Source organism: Caretta caretta, chromosome 9 (assembly GCF_965140235.1).
Source record: "Caretta caretta isolate rCarCar2 chromosome 9, rCarCar1.hap1, whole genome shotgun sequence".
Taxonomy (NCBI): Eukaryota; Metazoa; Chordata; order Testudines; family Cheloniidae; genus Caretta; species Caretta caretta.
In genome coordinates, this window is record NC_134214.1 from 85,872,800 (window position 1) to 85,896,044 (window position 23,245).

General features: G+C 36.3%; 1 protein-coding gene across 4 annotated transcripts in view; it reads right to left on the reverse strand.

Moving 5' to 3' along the window:
* Nucleotides 1–381: 381 nt before the first annotated feature.
* LOC125642707 (phosphatidylinositol-binding clathrin assembly protein) overlaps nucleotides 382–23,245 on the reverse strand; it is a 47,518-nt gene continuing 24,654 nt past the window's right edge. Inside the window, exons 10-21 of one of the 4 annotated variants that reach the window (XM_048864403.2) lie at nucleotides 20,632–20,755; nucleotides 18,586–18,722; nucleotides 17,940–18,043; nucleotides 16,648–16,794; nucleotides 14,085–14,195; nucleotides 12,946–13,062; nucleotides 12,804–12,834; nucleotides 11,804–11,924; nucleotides 6,556–6,579; nucleotides 6,353–6,409; nucleotides 5,969–6,076; nucleotides 382–4,995 (exon numbers count right to left, since the gene is read on the reverse strand). In XM_048864403.2, coding sequence (XP_048720360.1) covers nucleotides 4,981–4,995; nucleotides 5,969–6,076; nucleotides 6,353–6,409; nucleotides 6,556–6,579; nucleotides 11,804–11,924; nucleotides 12,804–12,834; nucleotides 12,946–13,062; nucleotides 14,085–14,195; nucleotides 16,648–16,794; nucleotides 17,940–18,043; nucleotides 18,586–18,722; nucleotides 20,632–20,755 — 1,096 coding nt within the window. In that variant the 3' untranslated portion in view covers nucleotides 382–4,980. The remainder of the gene's footprint in view (nucleotides 4,996–5,968; nucleotides 6,077–6,352; nucleotides 6,410–6,555; nucleotides 6,580–11,803; nucleotides 11,925–12,803; nucleotides 12,835–12,945; nucleotides 13,063–14,084; nucleotides 14,196–16,647; nucleotides 16,795–17,939; nucleotides 18,044–18,585; nucleotides 18,723–20,631; nucleotides 20,756–23,245) is intronic. The other 3 variants (XM_048864404.2, XM_075132517.1, XM_048864405.2) reach the window with 3 other exon arrangements.

Genomic DNA, 23,245 nt, shown 5'->3' on the forward strand with positions numbered 1-23,245 from the left:
GATAACTGTCTAATATACTTTATTTTCAGTGATTCAATAAATCCCCCCCAAAGTTTAGTGACTAACTGAATAGTTCCCCATTAAAGATTAGCCTGCATAAGGAAAGAAAAATTGTTATTTTTCAACAAAGCAACTGACCTTCCCATTTACCGGACTGACTTTCTGATGGATCAAACCCTTAAATTACAAAAAAGCAGGCATCACTTGAATGTCATCAGCAAGAAAGGCATAATGCCACAACTATATTTAAATATAACAAACTAAGCAGCCTTTGATTATCACACTGTTTAGAAAGATGAAGCAAGAACAATTAACTCCACTCTCTCATAGCAATTTTGAAACAAGCTTTAAATATCTGAACACATTAAAAATAAACACACCTTATTTGTGCCAAAGTTTATTTTTCAAAACCTTTCAATAACAAATGAATGAATCTGAGCAACAATCTTAAAAAACCCAAAACAGTTTTGTATGTTGTTAAATTAAGTGCCACAATTAAATGTCAACATAGCCAGTCTTGTGCTTATGTAATGTTTTATTTAGCAGAATTTGTATCTTTAAACCCCCCCTCCCCCCTCCCAGTTTTATGGTCAATGAATTGTTTTCCACACATTCTGTAGCCATTATTATAAAATGGAAAGTAACTGATTTCAAGAAACAGCCATACAAGAATAAGCCTGTAAAAAACAAGCTCCTACATTATAGTAAGCTCCTTTTAAATAAATACCCAATAAAGGCACAAACCTGTTATACATGGGGAAAATGCAACATATAAAATGATGAAAGAGCTATTAAATAAATAATCCCAAATGAATAAATCTGTTCAGCACCTTTTTTTTGCGCCAGTGCTCTATATGACAAAATCCCCAGCCAAATGTCAGGTAAAGGATTAGACTTGAAACACAAGGCTATAGGTTTGAGATACTGAAGGAGGATTCCTAATGTACATCATCTTTTTTTCTTTTTAAACTGCACCAGTTATTACAATCTCTTTAAATAAATGCACGAGATACTTGTGGAAAAAAAGCTATGCAGTAATGTATTTAGCAATACATGACAATCAAATACATCTTCAGAGTAATAGCAACATAACTTTTCTATTTCTCTACCAATAAATGTATAAATGATAACATGTACAATTTCCATTACTCAAAAATATAATCTTTAAAATGGAAATAAATGACTGGTACACAGTGCCGTTAGATGTTATCCTTACGATACAAACTACCCAAAAGAAAAAAGTTTTCCCTTTTATTTACAAATAAAGCACCGATCCACAGTGCATGATACTCTAAAATTGTCACACACACCCCCCAGACATCAAAAATCCAGATCTGGACACACCCTGTATTCAATCTTGTAGTAAGAGGTTATTCAACGTTTTACAAAAAGTATGCTCACTATTTTTACCCTACTTTTTTTCCCCACCACTATGTGCATAGAACTAAAATTTCTCTATTACATAATTCTAGTTGGGAATCTAAATTTAAAGTAGAGAACTTCCTGGAGGCAAATTCATAACCTACGTTAAGGACATTAAAAAGAGACACTTTCAAGTCCAAGAAGCTCAATATTACCACATTCCATCCTACCTCCTGCAATAGATTCTGTGGTAGAGTGCCCCATCAGAAAGATATTAACTTGCTTCCCAAAAAAGGGTTGCAACAGTGTTAACATCTCAGCTGTTAGGCAGAATGATAGTCACAAGTGCCACAGGAATACATGATGGAAATGCATGGCACTCCTCAGATTTCACTGATTTTGAGAGAAAGGAGCTGAAGAGCACTAAGAACAGGATGCTTAATCACAAAAAACAGGGTTAGTAGGGGAGCGAATGGACAATGCCATATACATACAAGTCCTTTGTTGTCTTGCTCTTGTACCAGCTACTATTTGCAACAGTTGCAAGGCCTTTTTTAAAGTCATATGGTCCCCAATAATGGGGATAATTCTGCTTTACAACAAAAAGTGTCTTTGAGAGGATCAAGGGGCAAATACTGAGCCTTAAGAATCTTGACAGTGTCTTGTTTCCTTGCAGTTACATTATTCTTAATTTATGAAACCATACGTTATGGGCTAAAAATGATACTCCAGCATTTTACATGTTAAAATATGTTCACAAGGAAGTTGCTAAAAGCAGTTCTGTACACTTTTGTAAAGTCAGAAATATGCTAAAACCACCATTTCTTCAAAGATAAAACTAAAACAAGATTTTTATGTAAACCCATTAATGCACCAACAAATGCTGTACAAGACTAAAGGGAAGGTAGTTTATAAAATGTTTAAGATGTACACTGTGGCTGTTTTTTCCTTTTTAACACTAAATAAAACTTATCAGACAGTCTGATTACAGGAAAGCTGCCCAAGGAAGTCACTAAAATTTCTCTAGCGAATCAGAAATTTTAAAGTATTTGAGCCTATTTTTGACTGCAGGAAGTACAGAACAAGTACATTCTAGCTAATGAGAATGTAGCTCTTCAATAAAGTTACAGTGAATGTATGCTGTCTGCCTGTTAATTCATTTGAATAATTTAAAATGAATCATAAGAGGGATATAATTTAAAATGGATTTGAACAGTACTACAAAATAATCTGCTACAGGAAAAAAAGTCTTGATATTTACTTTACAGTGCAAGACATTACCTGTTCACAACCTCTGAGGATTAACATTACTGCTTAACTATTTTAAAAAACACATACTAGTCTATCACAGGTACTGATCTAAACTGGATTTAAGACAGAAGAATTTGTTGGAAGCAAGATCTTTAAATGCTGAGTAAACTCAACAGAATTCATCCCTATATCAAATAAAGTTTGAAACATTATGACTCACTTCAAGTTATGGGTATGTTTCCCCAGCATGTGGAGGGCCACTCTGTGCACTGGAGAATTCACTGGCTTAAAACTAATTATACAATATTTTTGGTCAACCCAGGAAGAGGGGATTAAAGCCAAAAGCCTTTAAATTCAAATTTCAATATTTAATCATTGTATGTTAGTCCAGTTTATATCTTTGCCAATACATGTCCAGAATTGTGGCTTAATACATCTGTTCCATTTGCAACATTTAATTTCACAGAAAGTTAGTGGTTACAAATTTCAAATACATGTGTCAAAAGGACTTAAAAATTCTCATTTCGTTTGACAAAAAGTATATTTCTTTTATGAAATAAGTATATTTCCCCTTACACTCTTGGCACAAAATTAACAAACAAAAAGATACCTAGAGAAAAGGGTATTATAGAATTTAAGTGCTGTATTTCAAAGGTTTGCTCTAGAAGAATTTGGCAAGATTACTAAATGACATGTTGGCATCTGTAAATTACCCTTAATGATATTATTGCTAACGTAACAGCCCCAAGACAAGACAGTCACTACTATACTGATGTAAATAACAAGGACGCTTATTTTCCTTTTATGATGACCCAGTTTAAGATTATCCCACAGTGAGATTTAAATGATATAATAGCATTTTTCCCTTTTCTTCTATTCTCCCACTAAAGTTCTGGAAACATGTTCTGAATTGTATGTATGTCAAATTATATACTTTTTTCATGCTATCATTTTTATTCTTCAGGTGTTCGAAGATATGAAAGATCAGGCTGTATTTTTTAATCCAACATTCTAAGGTATTTTTATGGAATATTTTATTCAATAAATATGAAAGTGAAACTAATTTTTGAAATCATTTTTGCATATGCGTAGCTAAACTGCAGTAATATTTTTCATAGAGTAGATAATGGTTTGCAAGATTTTTATTGTAAAAGAAATGTATGTACATTTCTTAAGCAATACAGTATTTCTATTTTGAAAATTCAACAGAAAAAGATACTGCAGCATTAAAGAAATGTACTTAAAAGCTAACACATTTACACATTTAAAAATAATTACTTTTTTGCAATTTGTAAGGACTGGATTTGTTGAACAAGTGGCAAAAGCTATAGTCAAGGGCTGGACAATATCTTGAATGTAATTCCTAGTCCGAAAAGATTTTTTTTTTTTTTTTTTAAACTGCCAAACTACTCAAACGTGGACATTTCTTCTCTTTAGTGGTCAGCAACAAGGTTTGCTAATCCCTCCAATTTGCTGCTGCTGGATGTGTCTGCAGTTCTACTGTGACATAAAGGCAACTCCTGCTAGAGCTAAGAATGACGCTGCTATGTGCGCAAAAGATACTGTAAGGAAGTGCAGCTATCACTATCTGTTTGGAAGCTGCACATGCTATTCTGTAACATACTACTATCTTCTCCTGCTTGGAGACAGATCTCAAGCCTATGCCAAAGTCTGAATCTCTTAGTTGGCAATATAACACACTGTCATAATGCCAATGGACCAGTTTTCCATTAATTGTTTTTATATATAGTTAGTTGATTCACAGCATTTAAAACTCACAGTATAAAATTTGTGAATTATAAGAAGCTATTCTAATATGAGAAAGCTGTCTGATTTCACACAATATTGGCTTTATATGATAATACAAGCATTACTCTATCAGAGTACTTTATTAGAGCATATGAAAGTTTTATTGCTCAACTTCATTTGAGTTGTGCCTTGATTACAACAGCCACACAGTTTAGGGAGAAAATAAAATAAATAGAAATATTATGCCCTCAGTCAACTTTCTACAGGCCATCTGTTGATGAATAAAGTTGCAAAGCTATTATGTAAGTAAGCCCCTCTTCAGAAGGTATAGGTCCTTAAAGTCAGATTCTTCTCGTCTTCTAAAATGACCTTTAGCTTCAACGATTTTGGTTTTCTACTGAAGCTAGTCTTACAGTCTAAAACCAATGAACAAACATGATTCCATACCATAGTGACTGTTATAAACAAGAATCTCTAAAGCATTGCAATTAGAAGTAATTTTATATTACACAGGGAAAGTGACAGGCTGCTGAAGACTGCACTGTGAGAACACTGAATTTTCAATCTCTTCTTTTTACCAGTATTTGGTCATCAATGTATCTTGCTGCTTTGGCTGCTCTACATAAACTGTATCTGTAAGACAGAAATTAAAGTTTAAGTCTGTTTACTCAATGCACTATTTCTACAGAATAATGAATCAATTCACGTATTTACAAGCAGAACAGTTAACTTGGTTACTTGACAACCGGGATTTATTTGGGGGGGTGAGGTAGAAGACAGTGCACTACTTATTTGGTTTCTTATGGAGAGTTATTTAAAATCACAAAACGCAAACATTTAGGGTTATGATACAAATAGATGGAGTTAAATTCACAGCTGAGCATGAATATATGTTATCCCAATGGAGCACATAAATTAATGAGAATCTTCTCCCCACATAAAATGTGGTCTTTATACATTTTATCATTCCAACTGTGGGCCCAAACCAGCAGAAGACATCAATTCATTGCCTGCTGTGTTGTGTAAGGCTGAACTCATCCAGGGAACGACTGGCTGGCTAGTCCTAGAAGCCAAACACTGCCCTCACATCTCACCTACGCCTGAAGTTTCTAGGCAAGGATTTTCACAGCAAAGTTGACCAGTAACCTGTGCTCAGTTGTTCTCCATTCATTTACCTCCTCCCTTTCTTCCCCTCCAGGCTGTAGTGCCTACAACGAGTTGCTACACAGATGAGAGTAACCCGTACAAGCATAGAAATAGATGGCTGTAGCCCTAATGAGTTCAGAATTGCAACACTGGTTGGGAAGGAAGAAAGTCCAGTTTTACTTAGCATTGTATTATTTAAGGTATCCTTTTAGATCACAGTGTTAAATCTTTATGGCAATTTTTTTTTTTGAACAGCATTAAACCTTGGAGACCTATACAATATGAACAAAAGCTGGACTTGCCTTTTTTAAGGCACACTAGGAGGTCATCAGTGTACGCTGGGATAGTTCACTGAAGTGCATTATTTTTTTTTTAATCATTCCCTTACTCCTAAGACTGGAACTTTTCCTTAATCTTTTAAGTTCACATTGAAAAAAATAATTAAAAAAAAAGTGTTTACCTGTGTTCCAGGGACAGGCGCAAAGGGATTAGTTGGCCGGAGACCTGGCTGTGTATAAATCATTGGCTGGGGTGCCATTAAAGGAGCAGCACCAATCTGAGGAGGTACCTGTAAGGTATAGAGAAAGACAGGGAAAGAGTTAATCAAAGAAGTATTTTAAACTCAAATTAATCTTGGAAACTTCATATTTAATATTTTGTGCTGTATGTGATATACTGGAAATCAGCACAACAGAACTAACAGGTATGTAGTCTCAGGTCTTTTAGTTGGTTTATGCTCCTTTCTTTACACAAACAAATTAGCATATTAAAACATGGCAAACAATTAAAATATACAATAACATTTACAAAAGTGTGAAAATACAGTTAACAATGAACTCCTTACCACTCCATACACAGGCACTTGAGGTGTAGTCACTGGGTAGGTCATTGGAGCAGGTACCTTTAATAGCAAGAAGAAAAATAATGCTTGAAATTATCTAAAATACAGTTCTACTAGTAACATTTAGTAAGGGACTTTACAAAATATAAAGGTATATTTTGTAAAGTACTTAAAATAGGTTACAAGTTTACAAGAAAGTAACTTACATATCCAGGATAATGTACTCCATTCTGGCATACCAAAAAGGAATAAGGACAGAAAATTATTGAAGTGGTACTGAAACCAGACAACTTAACCCAGGAATGGGTTATGATATAGTACTGAAATTTAGCTATCTCCATGCTTTTCATTGTGAATAGAATATAGTCTTTAACTAGAATGGATAAATGTACAAACAATATAATGCAGTGTGCTATAAAAGCAAAAGCAGCTAATTCAACAGGCTGTACCACGTAACTTGGATAGAATTTTCCTTTTCTAACATGCAAAGAATAACTAGTTTCAGGCTAATAACAGAGGCCACATTTGAAACCTTTATTTGCTTTTCAGACCTTAAGGAAACAGGCACAGTATAGTTATTTTAGGAGAAGAGGAGGAGAATAGAAGAGAGCAAGAAAGGCTCGATCACTCATGAAAAGCAGTGAGGAATGGAGAGGAAGGGATGCTCAAGTAGCATAAAAGATTCTTAGCCTAAAGACAGCTTCCATATGTTTTCTGCCCTACAATAAGGAACCAGGTGTCTAAAGTGAGCCCAGAGACTGAAGAGCAGGAGCAAGGGGGAAGAGGAAATCAGTGCCAGGAACAACCATCTAGGGATTCATTTCTACACAGGGCTACGTCCATGGTCTTGTGACCTAATGGGAAGTGTGCACACTATTAACAGTTGATAAGTTATAGTGGATATTAAAATCAAGACTAGAAGATTCCATCTGCATGACAGATATGAAAGAGTATGTGTTTTGTACATGGGCTTGGGGAACACACAGTAGCTCTCCAAATCCCCTTGGCCATTTGATAGGTTTTGATTGTTTTACTTACTAAAATAAACATTCTAGTTCTACTTCTTTAACCAGGGCAGCTATTTCAAGGATACAATTAGCACATTTGTATGCAAGGGTAGGAAGATATTCTGTGTTCCTAAAATGTTCAGGACAAGAATGAATAAATCCAAGAACATTTCCTATTATTGGTTCTACAACAATCAGGCTTTTGCAGATTTTAATAGATCCATAGCATCTTTCCATATCTTTTGTTGAACATCCAGAATATTGACAGGAAGTTATTACTGAGAATGACGAAGATGCTTAGAACTATTCCTTGAATTTTTGGGGGTTGCTTTATGGAATGTTTAACTCAGGACTTTCCACTTACTGTTCAGTTCTGGCATAGCTATTTTGCCTCAGCCACTGGATGATTTACAGTCCGTCACAAAGCTTGACCAGATTTAGGCTGGGCATAACAAACCATAAACCGACAAAAATTGGCATTTGCTTATCTTTCCAAGAGTATAATCTATGTATTAAAGGCAAGAGGCATAAAATACATAAACCCCAGAACATTTTTCTTAATACCCAACCCCCCCAAAACAGCCTAAGGCACACAAGTTTCAGAAGTATTTAAATAAATAAGGAACCTTGAAGATGGGAGTTAGGCCCTTTTGAAAATTTTATCCAAGACCTGGAATTGTATTTTTTCTATACAGGCTAAGTATTTCAAATACTCAATAAGAAGAACTTTAAATGATACATTAAAAACATAGAAATGTACTAAATGAAGCAGTGAACTGTCAAATCCCCCTCTCCCAATCTACCCTTGCCTCAATGTCTCTTGCATACTCTCAAGGGATTTGTTGAAACTCAGAAGTTATGTTTCTAAACCATGGATGCAACAGAAACAGATGACAAGTTTAATTAAAGATCAGTCCTAACTATTTAATTGTTCCCTTCATTTTATTAGTTTGTCTAAACAAGGAGGGATAGATATAACCTATGGGTGCTTCCCGCTCTTCGTCTATTGGTTTAACATAGTTGTAACTGAATATTTCAATTTATAATTATTTGGGATTTATTTCTGGCAGTCATATTTCCTCAGTGGTGAGTCATCTTATTGCCATGTGAGAAACATTTCTAGTATTTATCTGAATAATTAATGCATCCTAGACAACAATACGTTTCATTACTGAAGTGCTTTGAGATGGTTTAATAAGAGAGTGCTATACCAAGAACTACACAAAGACGACTATAAAATGCAAAGTATCATCAGCAATGAAGTAGTTAAACAGCCCTGCTGAAGCCTGACAGGGACAAAACAAGTGGGAATGGCAATTATTACATGTGAGATGTGTCCTCTCAGGATTCAGCAGCAAGATGGACTAGGTCCCTTCTTAACAAACCTAACTATCCCATGAGATACGTTTTACCTTAAGACAACTGTACCCTCTCCAAAAAGCAAACAAACATTGTTAATTTCCGTCCTTCTCAAAAATGAAAAACCGGAATCTAGATTTTTTTTAAAATGCCCTTAAATGTAAGTTTTTCAATGGTATGCAGGCAGGCATACTAAAATCAATAGCTAATATTCCTGCAAGTCATAGAATCATAGGACTGGAAGGGACCTCGAGAGATCATCTAGTGAAGTCCCCTGTACTCATGACAGGATTAAAATTATCATCTAGACATCCCTAGGCATGTCTCTAACCTGTTCTTAAAAATCTCCAATGATGGAGACTGCACAACCTCCCTAGGCAATTTATTCCAGTGCTTAACCACCCTGACAGTTAGGAAGTTTTTTCTAATATGTCCAAGCTTAACTGCTCTTGCTGCAATTTAAGCCCATTGCTTCTTGTCCTATCCCTACAGGTTAAGGAGAACAATTTTTCTCCCTCTTCCTTGTCACAATGTACTTTTATGTACTTGAAAACTTGTGTTCCCTCTCAGTCTCCTCTTCTCTTTATGAACAAACCCAGTTTTTTCAATTTTACTTCAGATGTAGGGCCCTACTAATTGCATGGCTGTGAAAACCATGTCACAGACACACAAAATCAACCCTACCCTGTGCAATCTGAGCTCCCCTGCTGCTCGGAGCCCAGCTCTGACCTGCTAATGCGGCCATGCTAGGGAAAGACAGGAGTTGTCCTTCCCCTGCATGGCTGCTCTTGGTGGGTAGATCAGACCCACTTCCAGAGGAAGTGCAAAAATGAGGGTGGTATACCCTCACTTCCACGCTGCAGCAGTTCAGGAGCTGGGCTCCAGGCTTCAGTTCCCCCCCGCAACTTCCTCCTGCAGCTCTAGGTCCAGGCACGGCTTCCTCCTGCAGTGGCTTCTGCCGGGCTGGGGGCTTTTGCACCCGACGGCTGAAGCTGGGGCAGCCCGGGCTCTGAAGCTTCACCACTACCCCTCCAACTGAGGATCAGGGCTCCCCCCTTCCAGCCAGAGCTCGGGGCTTCCGCCTCCGTCCTCCTGCCAGGGCTCCAGGCAGCCTGAGCTCAAAAGCTTCTTCCTCTGCGGCACATACCAGGCTCATGGGGAACTCATAGGAGCTTCTGCCCCTGGGGCACCCATTTTTCCTGAGGGACCCCCAAATGTGGCACCCAGAACTGGATACAATACTCCAGTTGAGGTCTTATCAGCGTGGAGTAGAGCAGAAGAATTAATTCTCATGTCTTGCTTCCAACACTCCTGCCAATACATCCCAGAATGAGGTTTGCTTTTTTTGCAATGGTGTTACACTGTTGACTCATTTAGCTTGTGATCCATTATGACCCCCCAGATCCCTTTCGGAAGTACTCATTTCCCATTTTGTAGGGCAGTCATTTCCCATTTTGTATGTGTGCAACTGATTGTTCCTTCCTAATTGGAGTATTTTGCATTTGTCCTTATTGAATTTCATCCTATTTACTTCAGACAATTTCTCCAGTTTGTCCAGATCATTTTGAATTTTCATCCTATCCTCCAAAGCACTTGCAACCCCGCCCAGCCTGGTATCGTCCGCAAACTTTATAAGTGTACTCTTTATGCCATTATCTAAATCACTGATGAAGATATTGAATAGAGCCAGATCCAGAACTGATCCCTGTGGGATCCCACTTGATATGCCCTTCCAGCTTTGACTGTGAACCACTGATAACTACTCTCTGGGAATGGTTTTCCAACCAGCTATGCACCCACCATATAGTGGTTCCATCTAGGTTGTATTTCCTGAGTCTGTTTATGAGAAGGTCATGTGAGAGTATCAAAAGCCTTACTAAAGTCAAGATATACCACATATACCATTTCCCCTAACCACAAGGCTTGTTACCCTGTCAAATCATAGAATATCAGAGTTGGAAGGGACCTCAGGAGATCATCTGGTCCAACCCCCTGCTCAAAGCAGGCACAATTCCCAATCCCCCCCCCGCCGATGGCCCCCTCAAGGATTGAACTCACAACCCTGGGTTTAGCAGGCCAATGCTCAAACCACTAAGCTATCCTTCCTTCCCCCTCCCCCCCCCCAAAGAAAGCTATTAGGTTGGTTTGACACAATTTGTTCTTGACAAATCCATGCTGACTGTTACTTATCACCCTATTATCTTCTAAGTTTTTGCGAATAGATGGCTTATTTATTTGCTCCATTATCTTTCCGGGTACTGAAGTTAAGCTGACTGGTCTGTAATTCCCTGGGTTGTCCTTATTTCCCTTTTTATAGATTGGAACTATATTTGCCCTTTTCCAATTCTTTGGAACCTTGCCCATCTTCCATGACTTTTCAAAGAGAATCGCTAATGGCTCAGACAGCTCTTAAGTCAGCAAGTTGAGTATTCCATGATGTATTTCATCAGGCCCTGGCGACAGGAAGACATCTAACTTGTCTAAATAATTTTGAACTTGTTCTTTCCCTATTTCAGCCTCTGATCCTACCTCATTTTCATTGGTATTCACTATATTAGATGTCCAATCACTACTAAACTTTTAGGTGAAAACAGAAACAAAAAATCATTTACAACTTCTGTCATTTTCAGGTATTGTTTTTCCCCTTGTCATTGAGTCTTGACAAATACACTCCCCACTGGCAATTAGAAGACTTTTCCTGGTGAACAGGGAACTTGCTCACCAGTTTCTTTTGCTGCAAAGCTTTTATTTAAGAAAAGCTTCTCGTCCTTATAGACCTTTCATATATTAACAAAGGAAACCAATACAGTGGGTCTTCTTGAATCTGTAGACAGTTTAAAAGAACAGAGTTTTGACTGCACAATCCTAGTCTCAGCACAACCCAAAAAACCAGGAGTTTCTGAGGCAGAGGAGAAAAAGTTGACTCCCCTTCAAGTCACTGAGTGTGGAGCTGCTCCATAGGCAATTCTCCCCCTCAATTGGAATAGCCTCTGGTACTTTTTTTTAAAAATTCGTATCAGTGGAAAAGGCAGTGTATTTACTTTCATGGTACACAATTTGAAGTCAGAAATGGAACAACACCACTTACCATATGTGGGGCAGGAGGAATGGGGGCATGGTTCCATGTAGTTGATGTGCTTGTTTTTGCCTGCCAGTTTGTTCCGCCAGTAAGTTTCTTCTCTGTAGGCTGATTCCACTGCATGTCTGACCTAAAAAGAAATTACAGAACTAAGCTTCCCCATAGAGTTAACAGGCTCTTGCATAAAAAGTATAACAACTTTGACCGGAAACTGAAAAGAATTTCTATATAAGCAGATAATTAAAAATCAGAGGACATGTAAAACTGAACACTACTACAGATGAAAACTCATGTAGGCACCAGAAATTTACACAGATTCTGATATAGGAAAATCTCATTTCCACTGCTAACTTATTCCAATTGTCACTGATCTGTGTTCTTGCTCTTACAACAGTTTCCACTGCTTTTGGAGCAAGATGAGATGTAAACTTTCTAAACACCATCTAATGCAATGTAGCTCAATGGTTTCTCAGAGAGCACGTTACAGAAAATGATTTTCCAGAGCTATTTATTCAGTGGCTCACTTAATTATGCCTTATCTGACATTAACAAGCAAGGCTGCTCAAATCTCCAAGTCTAATTTAGATACTTAAAAGGATGCCACTGAACCAGTAGGCTACTTCATCCTCATCTTTCTTTTTTCTAAACTCACACAGTATTTTTTTTTTTTTTTTTTAAAAACAAGGACTGGATACAAGGACAGTTCTCCATCTTACAGTGATTTAATTAATCTTACTATCAAATGCAATTTAGAAACTGTCCATATTATGGTTGAAACCCTATTAGTCACAATTATGTTTGAACATGGTTTTTGATAACAAGATTTCCTGATCAATGTAGATGGTATTCAGAACAAAGACCTTAGTTAACCAAAGATCTTAGTGATGGATTATGTTTCTTAGTCTATAGCATGGTTTTATGACAAAGAATTATTTTAAAAAGAAAACATTACTTTTCACACTGCATAATTTTAAGAGCTTAGTCAAGAGTACAAAAAAGAAAATCTTACTTTTTGGAAGGGGTTCCTCCAAAGCCAAGATCTGTAACAAAAAAAGATACCCCCCCCCCCAAAAAAACATGTTTAATTAGCAAAATATGTTCTCTCTTTAATAGAGAAGGAAAAATAAGTTTAAAAAAACCCTCACACTTACTTCCTACTAAGTTAGCAAGTGATGAATCAAGGTCATTTGCTAAAATTTTTCCACTCTGCTGATTGATTAGAACGGCTCTCTGACATTGTGTCGGTACTGTTGGTTGTAATACATCCTCTAGAATAAAAACTGAAAACAGAACATAGAAACGATGTCATTAAAACAACCACATTTTGGCAGATACAGAAAACAGACAAACAAAACTTCCATTCTCCAGAAAGCACTATTCTCATATGACACTACCAGTAGTTTGGGTACAATTTTAACACGCCAAAGAGGTATTCAAGGGGTAAGCAAAATTTAGGTTTATCTTTTTTTTCCCCCTTGGCATTCTGAATTCTGTGTATAATTCTAATAAAATACTAGAACATGTATGAGTTTCATTTAAAGGGTTACAGGCAGGAATCTTAGAAAGCTCCTACACTAAGATAATTTGATCTCAAAAGATACGTAAGCTGAACCATTCCTGACTTTCAGTGAAAAAAAGCTACCTGACAGAGGAGTGTTACAAAATAATCTAAAAGTGTTCTATCACAAAAGCATGCCAACATGATACTTCCTTGGGCAAGTTACTATTAATAACTTTTGCATATAAATTGTAAAAAATAACCTCTTCACCTTTCAAGAACATATCAAGCTACTAATGACCAGCAGAAACTGTATTAAAATATTTGCGCACAGAATGTGTTATCCATTATATTACCTTTACCTGGATTTTGGAACTGTTTGCAAGAACTAAATATCATGTCTTATCCCGCAAACACAATAATCATGTTTGAGATAAACATAACATGCTTCAAACAGAACTAACAAGATGACAGCTTTTATGCAACACCACTACACTTCAACTTTAAGTGTTTAAAACAGTTTGATATATAAACTTACCCATTAACAGACATCCAGTGGGCCACAATGGACAATTGCATTCGAGAGGGAGGGGGAAAGAGAAGAGACATTACACAATGTTTTAGACGAATGAAAGCTAGTTAAGTATTCTATTTTTAAAGTAGAACTCAAACAAGCTAGCTATTATGGAAGTGATTATTTATTAAAATTACCAAACCTATGTTCAATTTATAAGTTCAGTTTTGCATTCTCAGAAGTCATCTTAAGTTTGTTAATATAAAGATAGTTTTTACCACTTGTAGTCCTGTACTCATTTGCTGTTGACTTTCCTCCAAATACAGCATCAAAATCCACATTAATTATGGAAGAAGTGGTGCTCTGAGGAGCCGAATGAAGAGGAAATCCTAAAATATAAATTTAAAAATTAGATACACAGTAAAGCCATCTGTACTGTCCAAAAAGTTACCATCAATTGCCAAAGGAAAACACACAAGTGTATGTAGGCTTATGACCACTAAATTCATCTTCATGCAAAAAAGAAAGGAAATTTAGATTTGAGAAAAGAATAACAAAAACCCTGAAAGTTAATTGTTACCACAGACTTGAAATTTTGTTTCAAGAATAAAAAGGAAGAATCCAGTACCTACCAAATATATAGCTAATCTGGAAACCTCAATACATACGCAAAAAGAAAAGGAGTACTTGTGGCACCTTAGAGACTAACCCATTTATCTGAGCATAAGCTAAGTGAGCTGTAGCTCATGAAAGGTTATGCTCAAATAAATTTGTTAGTCTCTAACGTGCCACAAGTCCTCCTTTTCTTTTTGTGGATAAGGACTAACACGGATGCTACTCTGAAACCTGTCAATTAATATGTTCATTCCTGAATTTTAAAGATTGATGTCCAAAGGAATTTTGAGAGAAAGGCAGTAAAAACCAATGAATGCAGAAATGTTCAGATACTTGATCACATCACATAGAGAAACAAAAATAAACCAGATACTTTCAAATCTAGAAATATAATCAACATTTAAAAAGTGAATATTTACTTGCATTACAAGATCTGAAATTAAAATATAATTATTGGGTTGAAATTATGGCAATCCAAAACAGTTTTTAATTAGGACTGTCAATTAATCGCAGTTAACTCACATGATTAACTAAAAAAATTAATGGCGATTAATCGCAGTTTTAATCGTACTGTTCAACGATAGACTATGAAATGAAATTTATTAAATATTTTGGATGTTCTTCTACATTTTCATATATATTGTGTTCTATGTTGTAATTGAAATCAAAGTGTATATTATTTTTATTATAAATATTTGCACCGTAAAAATGATAAAATAGTATTTTTCAATTCACCTCATACAAGTACTGTAGTGCAATCTCTTTGTCATGGAAGTGCAACTTACAAATGTAGATATTTTTTTGTTACATAACTGCAATCAAAAACAAAATAATGTAAAACTTCAGAGCCTACATGTCCACTCAGTCCTACTTCTTGTTCAGCTAATCGCTAAGACAAACAAGTTTGTTTACATTTATAGGAGATAATGGTGCCTGCTTCCTATTTACAATGTCACCAGAAAATGAGAACAGGCATTTGCATGGCTCTTTTGTAGCTGGCATTGCAAGGTATTTACGTGCCAGATATGCTAAACATTTGTATGCCCCTTCATGCTTAGGCCACCATTCCAGAGGACATGCTTCCATGCTGATGATGCTCATTAAAAAAAATGTGTTAATTTTGTGACTGAACTCCTTGGGTGAGAATTGTATGTCCCCAGCTCTGTTTTACTGGCATTCTGCCATATATTTCATGTTATCGCAGTCTCGGATGATGACCCAGCACGTTGTTCGTTTTAAGAACACTTTCACTACAGATTTCACAAAACGCAAAGAAGGTACCAATGTGAGATTTCTAAAGACAGCTACAGCACTCGACCCAAGATTTAAGAATCTGAAGTGCCTTCCAAAATCTGAGAGGGACGAGCTGTGGAGCATGTTTTCAGAAGTCTTACTTTAACACTATGATGCAGAAACTTCAGAACCCAAAAGCACCAAAACAAGAAAAATCAGCCTTCTGCTGGTGGCATCTGACTCAGATAATGAAAATGAACATGCATCGGTCCACACTGATTTGGACTGTTATCAAGCAGAACCCATTAACAACATGGATGCATGTCCCCTGGAATGGTGGTTGAAGCATGAAGGGACATATGAATCTTTAGCGCATCTGGCACAAACATCTTGCAATGCTGGCTACAACAATGCCATGAAAATGACTGTTCTCACTTTCAGGTGACACTGTAAACAAGAAGCAGGCAGCATTATCTCCTGCAAATGTAAACAAACTTGTTTGTCTGAGAGACTGGCTGAACAAGAAGTAGGACTGAGTGGACTTGCAGGCTCTAAAATTTTATATTGTTTTATTTTGAATGCATTTTTTGTACATAAAATTCTACATTTTTAAGTTCAACTTCCATGATTAAGAGATTGCACTACAGTACTTGTATTAGGTGAACTGAAAAATACTATTTCTTTTGTTTTTTTACAGAGTAAATACTTGTAATCAAAAAATATAAAGTGAGCACTGTACCCTTTGTATTCTGTGTTGTAATTGAAATCAATATATTTGAAAATGTAGAAAACACCCAAAAATATTTAAATAAATGGTATTCTATTATTATTTAACAATGCTATTAACTACACAATTAAACATGATTAATTTTTTTAATCACTTGACAGACCTATTTTCAATATTAGAATGGATTGGAAACATATGAAGAGTTATGCAACCCAGTTTGCTATCACTATTGTCTCCATTTGGAAAGAAATTAGAGGAGGTTTTACCACTAAACTGTTCCACTGTTTGTTTGGAGGTAAAGGTGGAAGAGACGAAAGGGATAGTAGATTTTACAGCTTCTTCAACTGGCTTCATGTCAAAGATGTCCAGATGGGGTGGAGAACCAACACAACCATTTGAGGACGAGAAAGGACCTTTCAGATATAGCAGTAAGTAATAAAAAAAGGAAAGAAGAGAATCTAGAGTTCAAATAGCACACAGAGAAGCAGAGAGATAGCGAACATTACAATATGAAAGTTTCCCAGAACTAGGGTTAAGCAAACTTATTTGAAATGAATTTCTAGCTATAAGTTTTCCCACATGGTGTTCTGCCCAACTCAGACAGTTTTACTGAAACTCATATCAGTTTCCTTGCCTCAAAGGAGAATATTTAATTCTGATGTTTTTCAGATCATTCTGTTAAGAAAAAGGACATTTACTCACCTGTGAACAGAATTCCCAGAAGGCATTAACCTATGGACACACATTCCTGGGCCTCCGAACTTGGCAAATGGCACTAGGATCATTCACAACTCCACTGACTAACATACTACCAGTTTTAGTGGTGGCAACATTTAAATGTGTTTATAAAAACTGCATCTTGTTAGTTAACAAATTCTTCCCTCAGGTAATTCAATGACAGTTGTGCGTGTGCAAGTTGAAGTTAATGAGAGATGTGCATCCACATGGAAGGACAGAATTTGGCCCTGTGTTTTCCCAGTTAAATTTGCTTGGTTTACCATGAAGTATCAATTTTTACTATCATCAAACATTGCAAAGCCAAGTGCTGTAGCTGCAGTGGAGCAAGCTGTACTCTATTCTACTTCACACATTATCACCAAAACAGTCATCTAAATTTTAATTCCATACTGTGGTTACTATGGATCTACTAGAAGAATGCTCCTCAAGTCCATTGTTTGCAGTAAAAGAATAAAACCAACTCTAGATTTCACATATTTCTTTTCAGAGAAATAATTTTTTTTTTTAAGTTTGCAAGTTTAAATGGGAGTTTGTTAACTGTGCTCCAAATCTGTTTTCTGCCCTAACAGAACAACATTTGTAATTTCTCTAAAATACAGAATTCAATGCTTTTTAATGCATTTAAATTTAATGTCAACTCTAAGATGACCAGATTCATCTCTTATCAAGTTAAGTAGTAATATTTGGATTTCTGACAGTTAACTGAACATACAACTTAATCCTTCAACGTGAGTTTTTGTTTTAGTAAGACAACGATAACTGATGAATTCTCAGATGCTAAGAATATTATCTATTCTGTTAAACTACAATAGTGACTTACCTCCCCATGCACTGCTTGCTGATGTTGCTATAGCTGGAGTACTCTGTACAGTTGGAACAAATGCAGGTTGAAGATCAAAAAGATCACTGGATAGGTTAGGCATGCTGAAAATAGAGAGAAAAAAAATACAAGCTACACAAGTTAATTATAAAGCATCATTTGGTCTGTTATCCAATTTAAATTTCCTGAGCAGATTAAGCAAGAATGGAGTTTGTTTTTTGTTTTAAGTTTCTGCACACACATCCCGATTCCTAGCTAAAAATATGTCCAATATGCATTTAATGCAATTTTTAAAGTATGTGGTATGCACAAAATATTTGTTTGCTACAGCTTCAAAGATTCAATTTCATTTTACTGGACTATTAAAATTACAGAGCAAATACGTATGTTTCCAAGTTTACTTTTCTAGAAGTCATAGCGAAGGTCAAGAATGGTTCTACAGGACATAACTGTCTTTTTTTTTTTTAATTAAAGTGAAGCATTGCAGTTTGGTATCTAATTGAATATCAAGAAAATCTCACAGTCAGCCATAAGATTTTGACTCTTGAGAAATATATTCTGTGAAGTTTATCTACGCCTTTCAGTTTTTCAGGCAATTAGCCAATGCAGTGTTTTACACGTGCTTAGGGAAGAAAGTGTCCCTCACCTACTGGTTGTAGGTGCTGGTGCTGCAAAGAGGTCAACAGCTGTAGTGGTATTCACACTTTTCCCTGATAAGGTGCTTGGAGATGCTGATGTAGAAGTGGAATTTGATACCACAGAAATCTCTTTTAACCGCTGCTCCTGAAAGATAAATTAAGAGAGAAACTAATTAAAATTTAACTGTACTAGAATTTAACTCTTTAATCTTCAAAAGTACTATTTTTTAAGAAGGATTTTTAATAATAAAGGCTTGATTAACACCAATCACACATTCTTTTGGGATGCCCAAGAAACTGAAATATAGCTAGCTGAAATATTAAGGGAAAGAGGAAATGTTTCTATTAAAACAATCTCAAAATTATGTTGAAACGTCAAGAATCTGACAAAACGAACAAATGCCAGTATGTTTAGTTTTGAATCTAGCACACCATACTTGGCTCACGCTGCTGGTCCCATAGTACATGCTTATTGTATACTGTGGCATGCATTTATACAGCACCTATCACTGCAGGATATGTATATGCTTTACTTAGCAAATGTTTGTAATGTAAGCAAAGTAAAATGAACTAACTTCTCTTGCAGGGAGGTTCCTAACCTCTGGAACATTACAAACTTTACAGGACCGATGGAAAAACCTTGTCAGTAAAATAAATATTATAGTCCAGGCCAAGCAGGTAGCCAACACTAGACAGAGGTGTATCTTTATAACCTATCCTGTATAGGGTAGAGACAAACTGATTATGAATACACTTCTCCAAAAACTTGTTTGTACTAGACATTTCTGGTGACTATCTACTTTAGGTTTTTACACAGCTGTTCATCGCTGTTGAATTTGACAGCGTTCAAAGTTCCTAGAAAACTTCATGTAGTCTACTCCTCTTTCCTTTTCCAGACAACAGCTCTGCTTGGGTGCATGTTTGTTTTTGAAATCCTATTTAAGTAAATGGAATTTTATGCAGGTCAATTGGCATTTTGAAAAATAAATGAGAGTTATTTGAAGAAAAAAACCCAAAAACACATTGATAGTACTAGGAGAATTCTAAAAGCCAATTGCCAGCAAAATTTTATTTCTGCATTTAAATTAAGATATCTGCTCCATATCAACAATTTAACCTGCCCCCTTCTCCCATATAACGGGAAATCTAGCCCAGTCAGCCAGCAACCAAGCCTAGACTTCAAATACAGGAAACCAGCCAACAAGTCCTACCAAACTTGATAGCAAATTCCAAGCACAGAGAAGTGCTCCTTTTTTGCCCCCAAGGTTAATTAACATCAATAAGACAGAAATGTCCCAAAGATACTCATCAGCTCATTTAATCTCACCAACCACATGTCTATACTAGCCATGTCTCTCTATATTACACCACATTCCCCAGAGGGATCTGCTACAAAAATAGGATTTTGAAGGACTAATGTCCAGTTCTCCAACAATAGTGGGAGGCTGCCCCGGGGGCCTCTGAGCAAGTAACAGAGGGCAAATAAAGGAAGAGAGTCTTTAAGGAACCAAAAGAGAGAGGTGGGAAAGAAAAGAAAAAACAAGCTCATTTTCCTGAGACAGGACGCTACTTTAAAAACTGTAATTTAAAAAGGACACAGATGTGCCCCGGGACTGAAAAATAAACTGTGCTGCAAGATCAACTCTTTCCCCTTTCTATTTTTTAATGAACAGGGAAGTCGACTATTGTCCTGTCCACACTGCAGCATTATTAGTAGTAATATGGCTGTTGCCCCAGGATTCTAGCTTATGGGGACAGGAATTGGTTTCCTAGAGCTATACTTGCTAAATCATCCTAAATATAAAAACCTATGTGGACAACATGTATTCTGACAAAACGCAAACACAATCAATTTTAGAAGTATAGGTGAATAAAAAGTGTTCAGATTTTAGTTATCAAGTTATGCAATCACAGTAAGAGCCACCATTTACTGGAAGCTACCATGCACATTTAGGGGAAATCCTGGTTCCACTGACTTCAATGGGGGCAGGATTCCACACACAAAATATTTAAGCATCGGGTCTTGGAACACCAATCCTTAAAAGATAGAATACCTTAAGTGCTTGCAGTCTAGCTTGTTCTTCCTCCAAAGCTTGCTGTTTCTCTTTCTCATCCATTTTGCTAAATGACATTCCTGTGTTGGCAAGTGTGGAAACAGCACTGGATAGGGTGCTTGCTCTAAAATAAAGTTTCATCAGAGAATGATTTTTTTAAATTGTGACCTTTCATTTGCATCCAAAAGGCACCTGAAATGCTTCATAGATAGTATGCTATTTGTCTCTGGACTCAGCACTAAATACAATCACCTTTTGGTGAGGAAAAACAGCAAAACACATAATACTATACATTTTGGGGCAAGGGTAGAGAAGGGGACAAGTGTAGAATTAATTGTTCTTCCATAGTTTCAGCTGAAGAGATATCAGATCAATAATCAGGTACAGAATTTCATACAGATGTTTGTGATTCTGCCACACAATTTATGTACCTGTCGTAAATATGATATTTTAAATAAGTGGAACAAAATTCCAAATGGCATACATAAACAGGTATGTGTTAGTATTTTATACTGACATGGGAAACAGCACTTTTAAATCTGTAAGGATCTATCTAGCTCACATGCATGCACACACACTTGATGCTGTAGAGCCAAATCCTCCCAGCTACTTGTTAAAAACTGATGTAAGAGGCTCAAGTGATGACTCTGCCGCAATGCAGAAGCGTGGTTTTCTGCGAAATATGCACATTTACGTTGATTTCATCTCTCAAAAAAGGGGTATGCCAAAAAAGGGTGTTTTGTCCAACTATCACAAACACTGATTGTACATATTGTTGCATCTTTTGGTGAAGGAACTAAAACAATACCCAGCTCTTCCTCACCTCATCGTTCAAGTGACAATACATCTTTCACTAGGAAGAATAAATGGACTTGCCATCATCCCATCCAAAAAGCACCCCTTGGTAAGGAGCCAAATGGGGACAGTGGTATGAAACACCATAACATGCCCCATTTTAAGGTGGGAAGGTAGTCAGCCATTCAAAATTCTATTAGCATGATTTTTCTGCCATATATGTAGCAAGTATGGCTTGCCTATCTGTGCAGCAAAAGCAACATGGCATTCCTGATTAGTGGCTGTTCTATGAAGGCTGGTTACCGGGGATTAGCACAGTAAAAGTTGGTGACATAGGCCAAAAGTGCTAATATCTTCAACAGATTGGGTCTAATAACTTGCTGCTTGGACTGGGAAGTGTATCCCATGATGGGGTCCTTATATTTCTTAATTATCATGATGGATACTATACAGAAGGAGTATTGCCAGGTCCTGAACCAGTCTTATCTAATACTCAACAAGAAGGACAATGATTGTGATGTCATGAATAAATATTACTTAACACTTAGCATTTTGCATGCTCAAAGCACTGTACAAATATTAGGTAGTCACAATACCCTGTAAGATACGACTGCTGATTTTGCAAGTTGCAAAGTAACGTGTTCAAGGCTTTAGAACAAGTCAGTGGCAGAATTTGGATTAGAGCTCAGGACATCTTGATTCCTGTTCTCTCCAAATTCAAGAAAAAAATAGAATTAAGGGATGTTACAGATCAAATAAGAAAAGACTCCTTACCTGTGTTTAACACCCCTTAAAGACTACTGAAATTAAAAATCTTTACAAATCTATTTTTGTTCTTCATTCATCATGAACAATTAAAACAGAATAATCTGATTCAGTTTCTGATTCTGCACATTAAGACAATTCCACAGGGTTTCTGCTGCCAACACTGAGGAGGAACATTCAAAAACTCCGAGGTGGTGGTGGTTTTTTTAATTGAAAAAATATGTATCTAATTTTCCTAATATTGGGTTTCTAAACAAAACTCCTACATGAAACTCCTTAGGATACTAGGAAATATTTCACCACCCACTATAAGTTTCTCTGAAGAAATTTTCAGTATCAAGCATAAAGGAAGTAACAGTTCAGAAACCTCTAAGAACTTATTTTAAGCAACCACAATGCCACAAGAGAGCAAAATAAATAAGTACGGTAGTAGGGTAATCCATATTTTGGGGTTAAGGCATTTACACAGTAACGTTAATTGACACAACTAATACATCTTTAGAAGAACTTTTATTCTGCAATATACACACCAGAGAGTAAGCATTGAAGGCATGTGTGTACTTTAAAAGCCAGTTAAATTCTTAAAAAGAAAAGGAGTACTTGTGGCACCTTAGAGATTAACAAATTTATTAGAGCATAAGCTTTCGTGAGCTACAGCTCACTTCATCGGATGCATACTGTGGAAAAACTCTTGTGACTTGTCAGACTACTTTAACAGATAAGGTAAAAATATTTTGAGGAAAGCTACTACATGTGGCCTCAGCTCAGCACTTCGCTATTACAGTTGTATGTGTTAAAATGCACAGTTTAACAAGGAGTTTGGTGACACAAAGATAAGCATGTAGGTGAAGTCATGTGTTTTTGTCACTAGATAAGAACATTTAATGTACATTCAAGTGATATCCTCTAACAGAATAACACTATTAATAAAAAACTTTTAGTCAATGCTTTCCACACTTACTAGAAAAGGAAAACAAATTGTTTCCTTTCACTTACTTCTAGAGTATCTCAAGGAAGACCTCAAACTTACCAATGCTCAAAATACCTCAATACA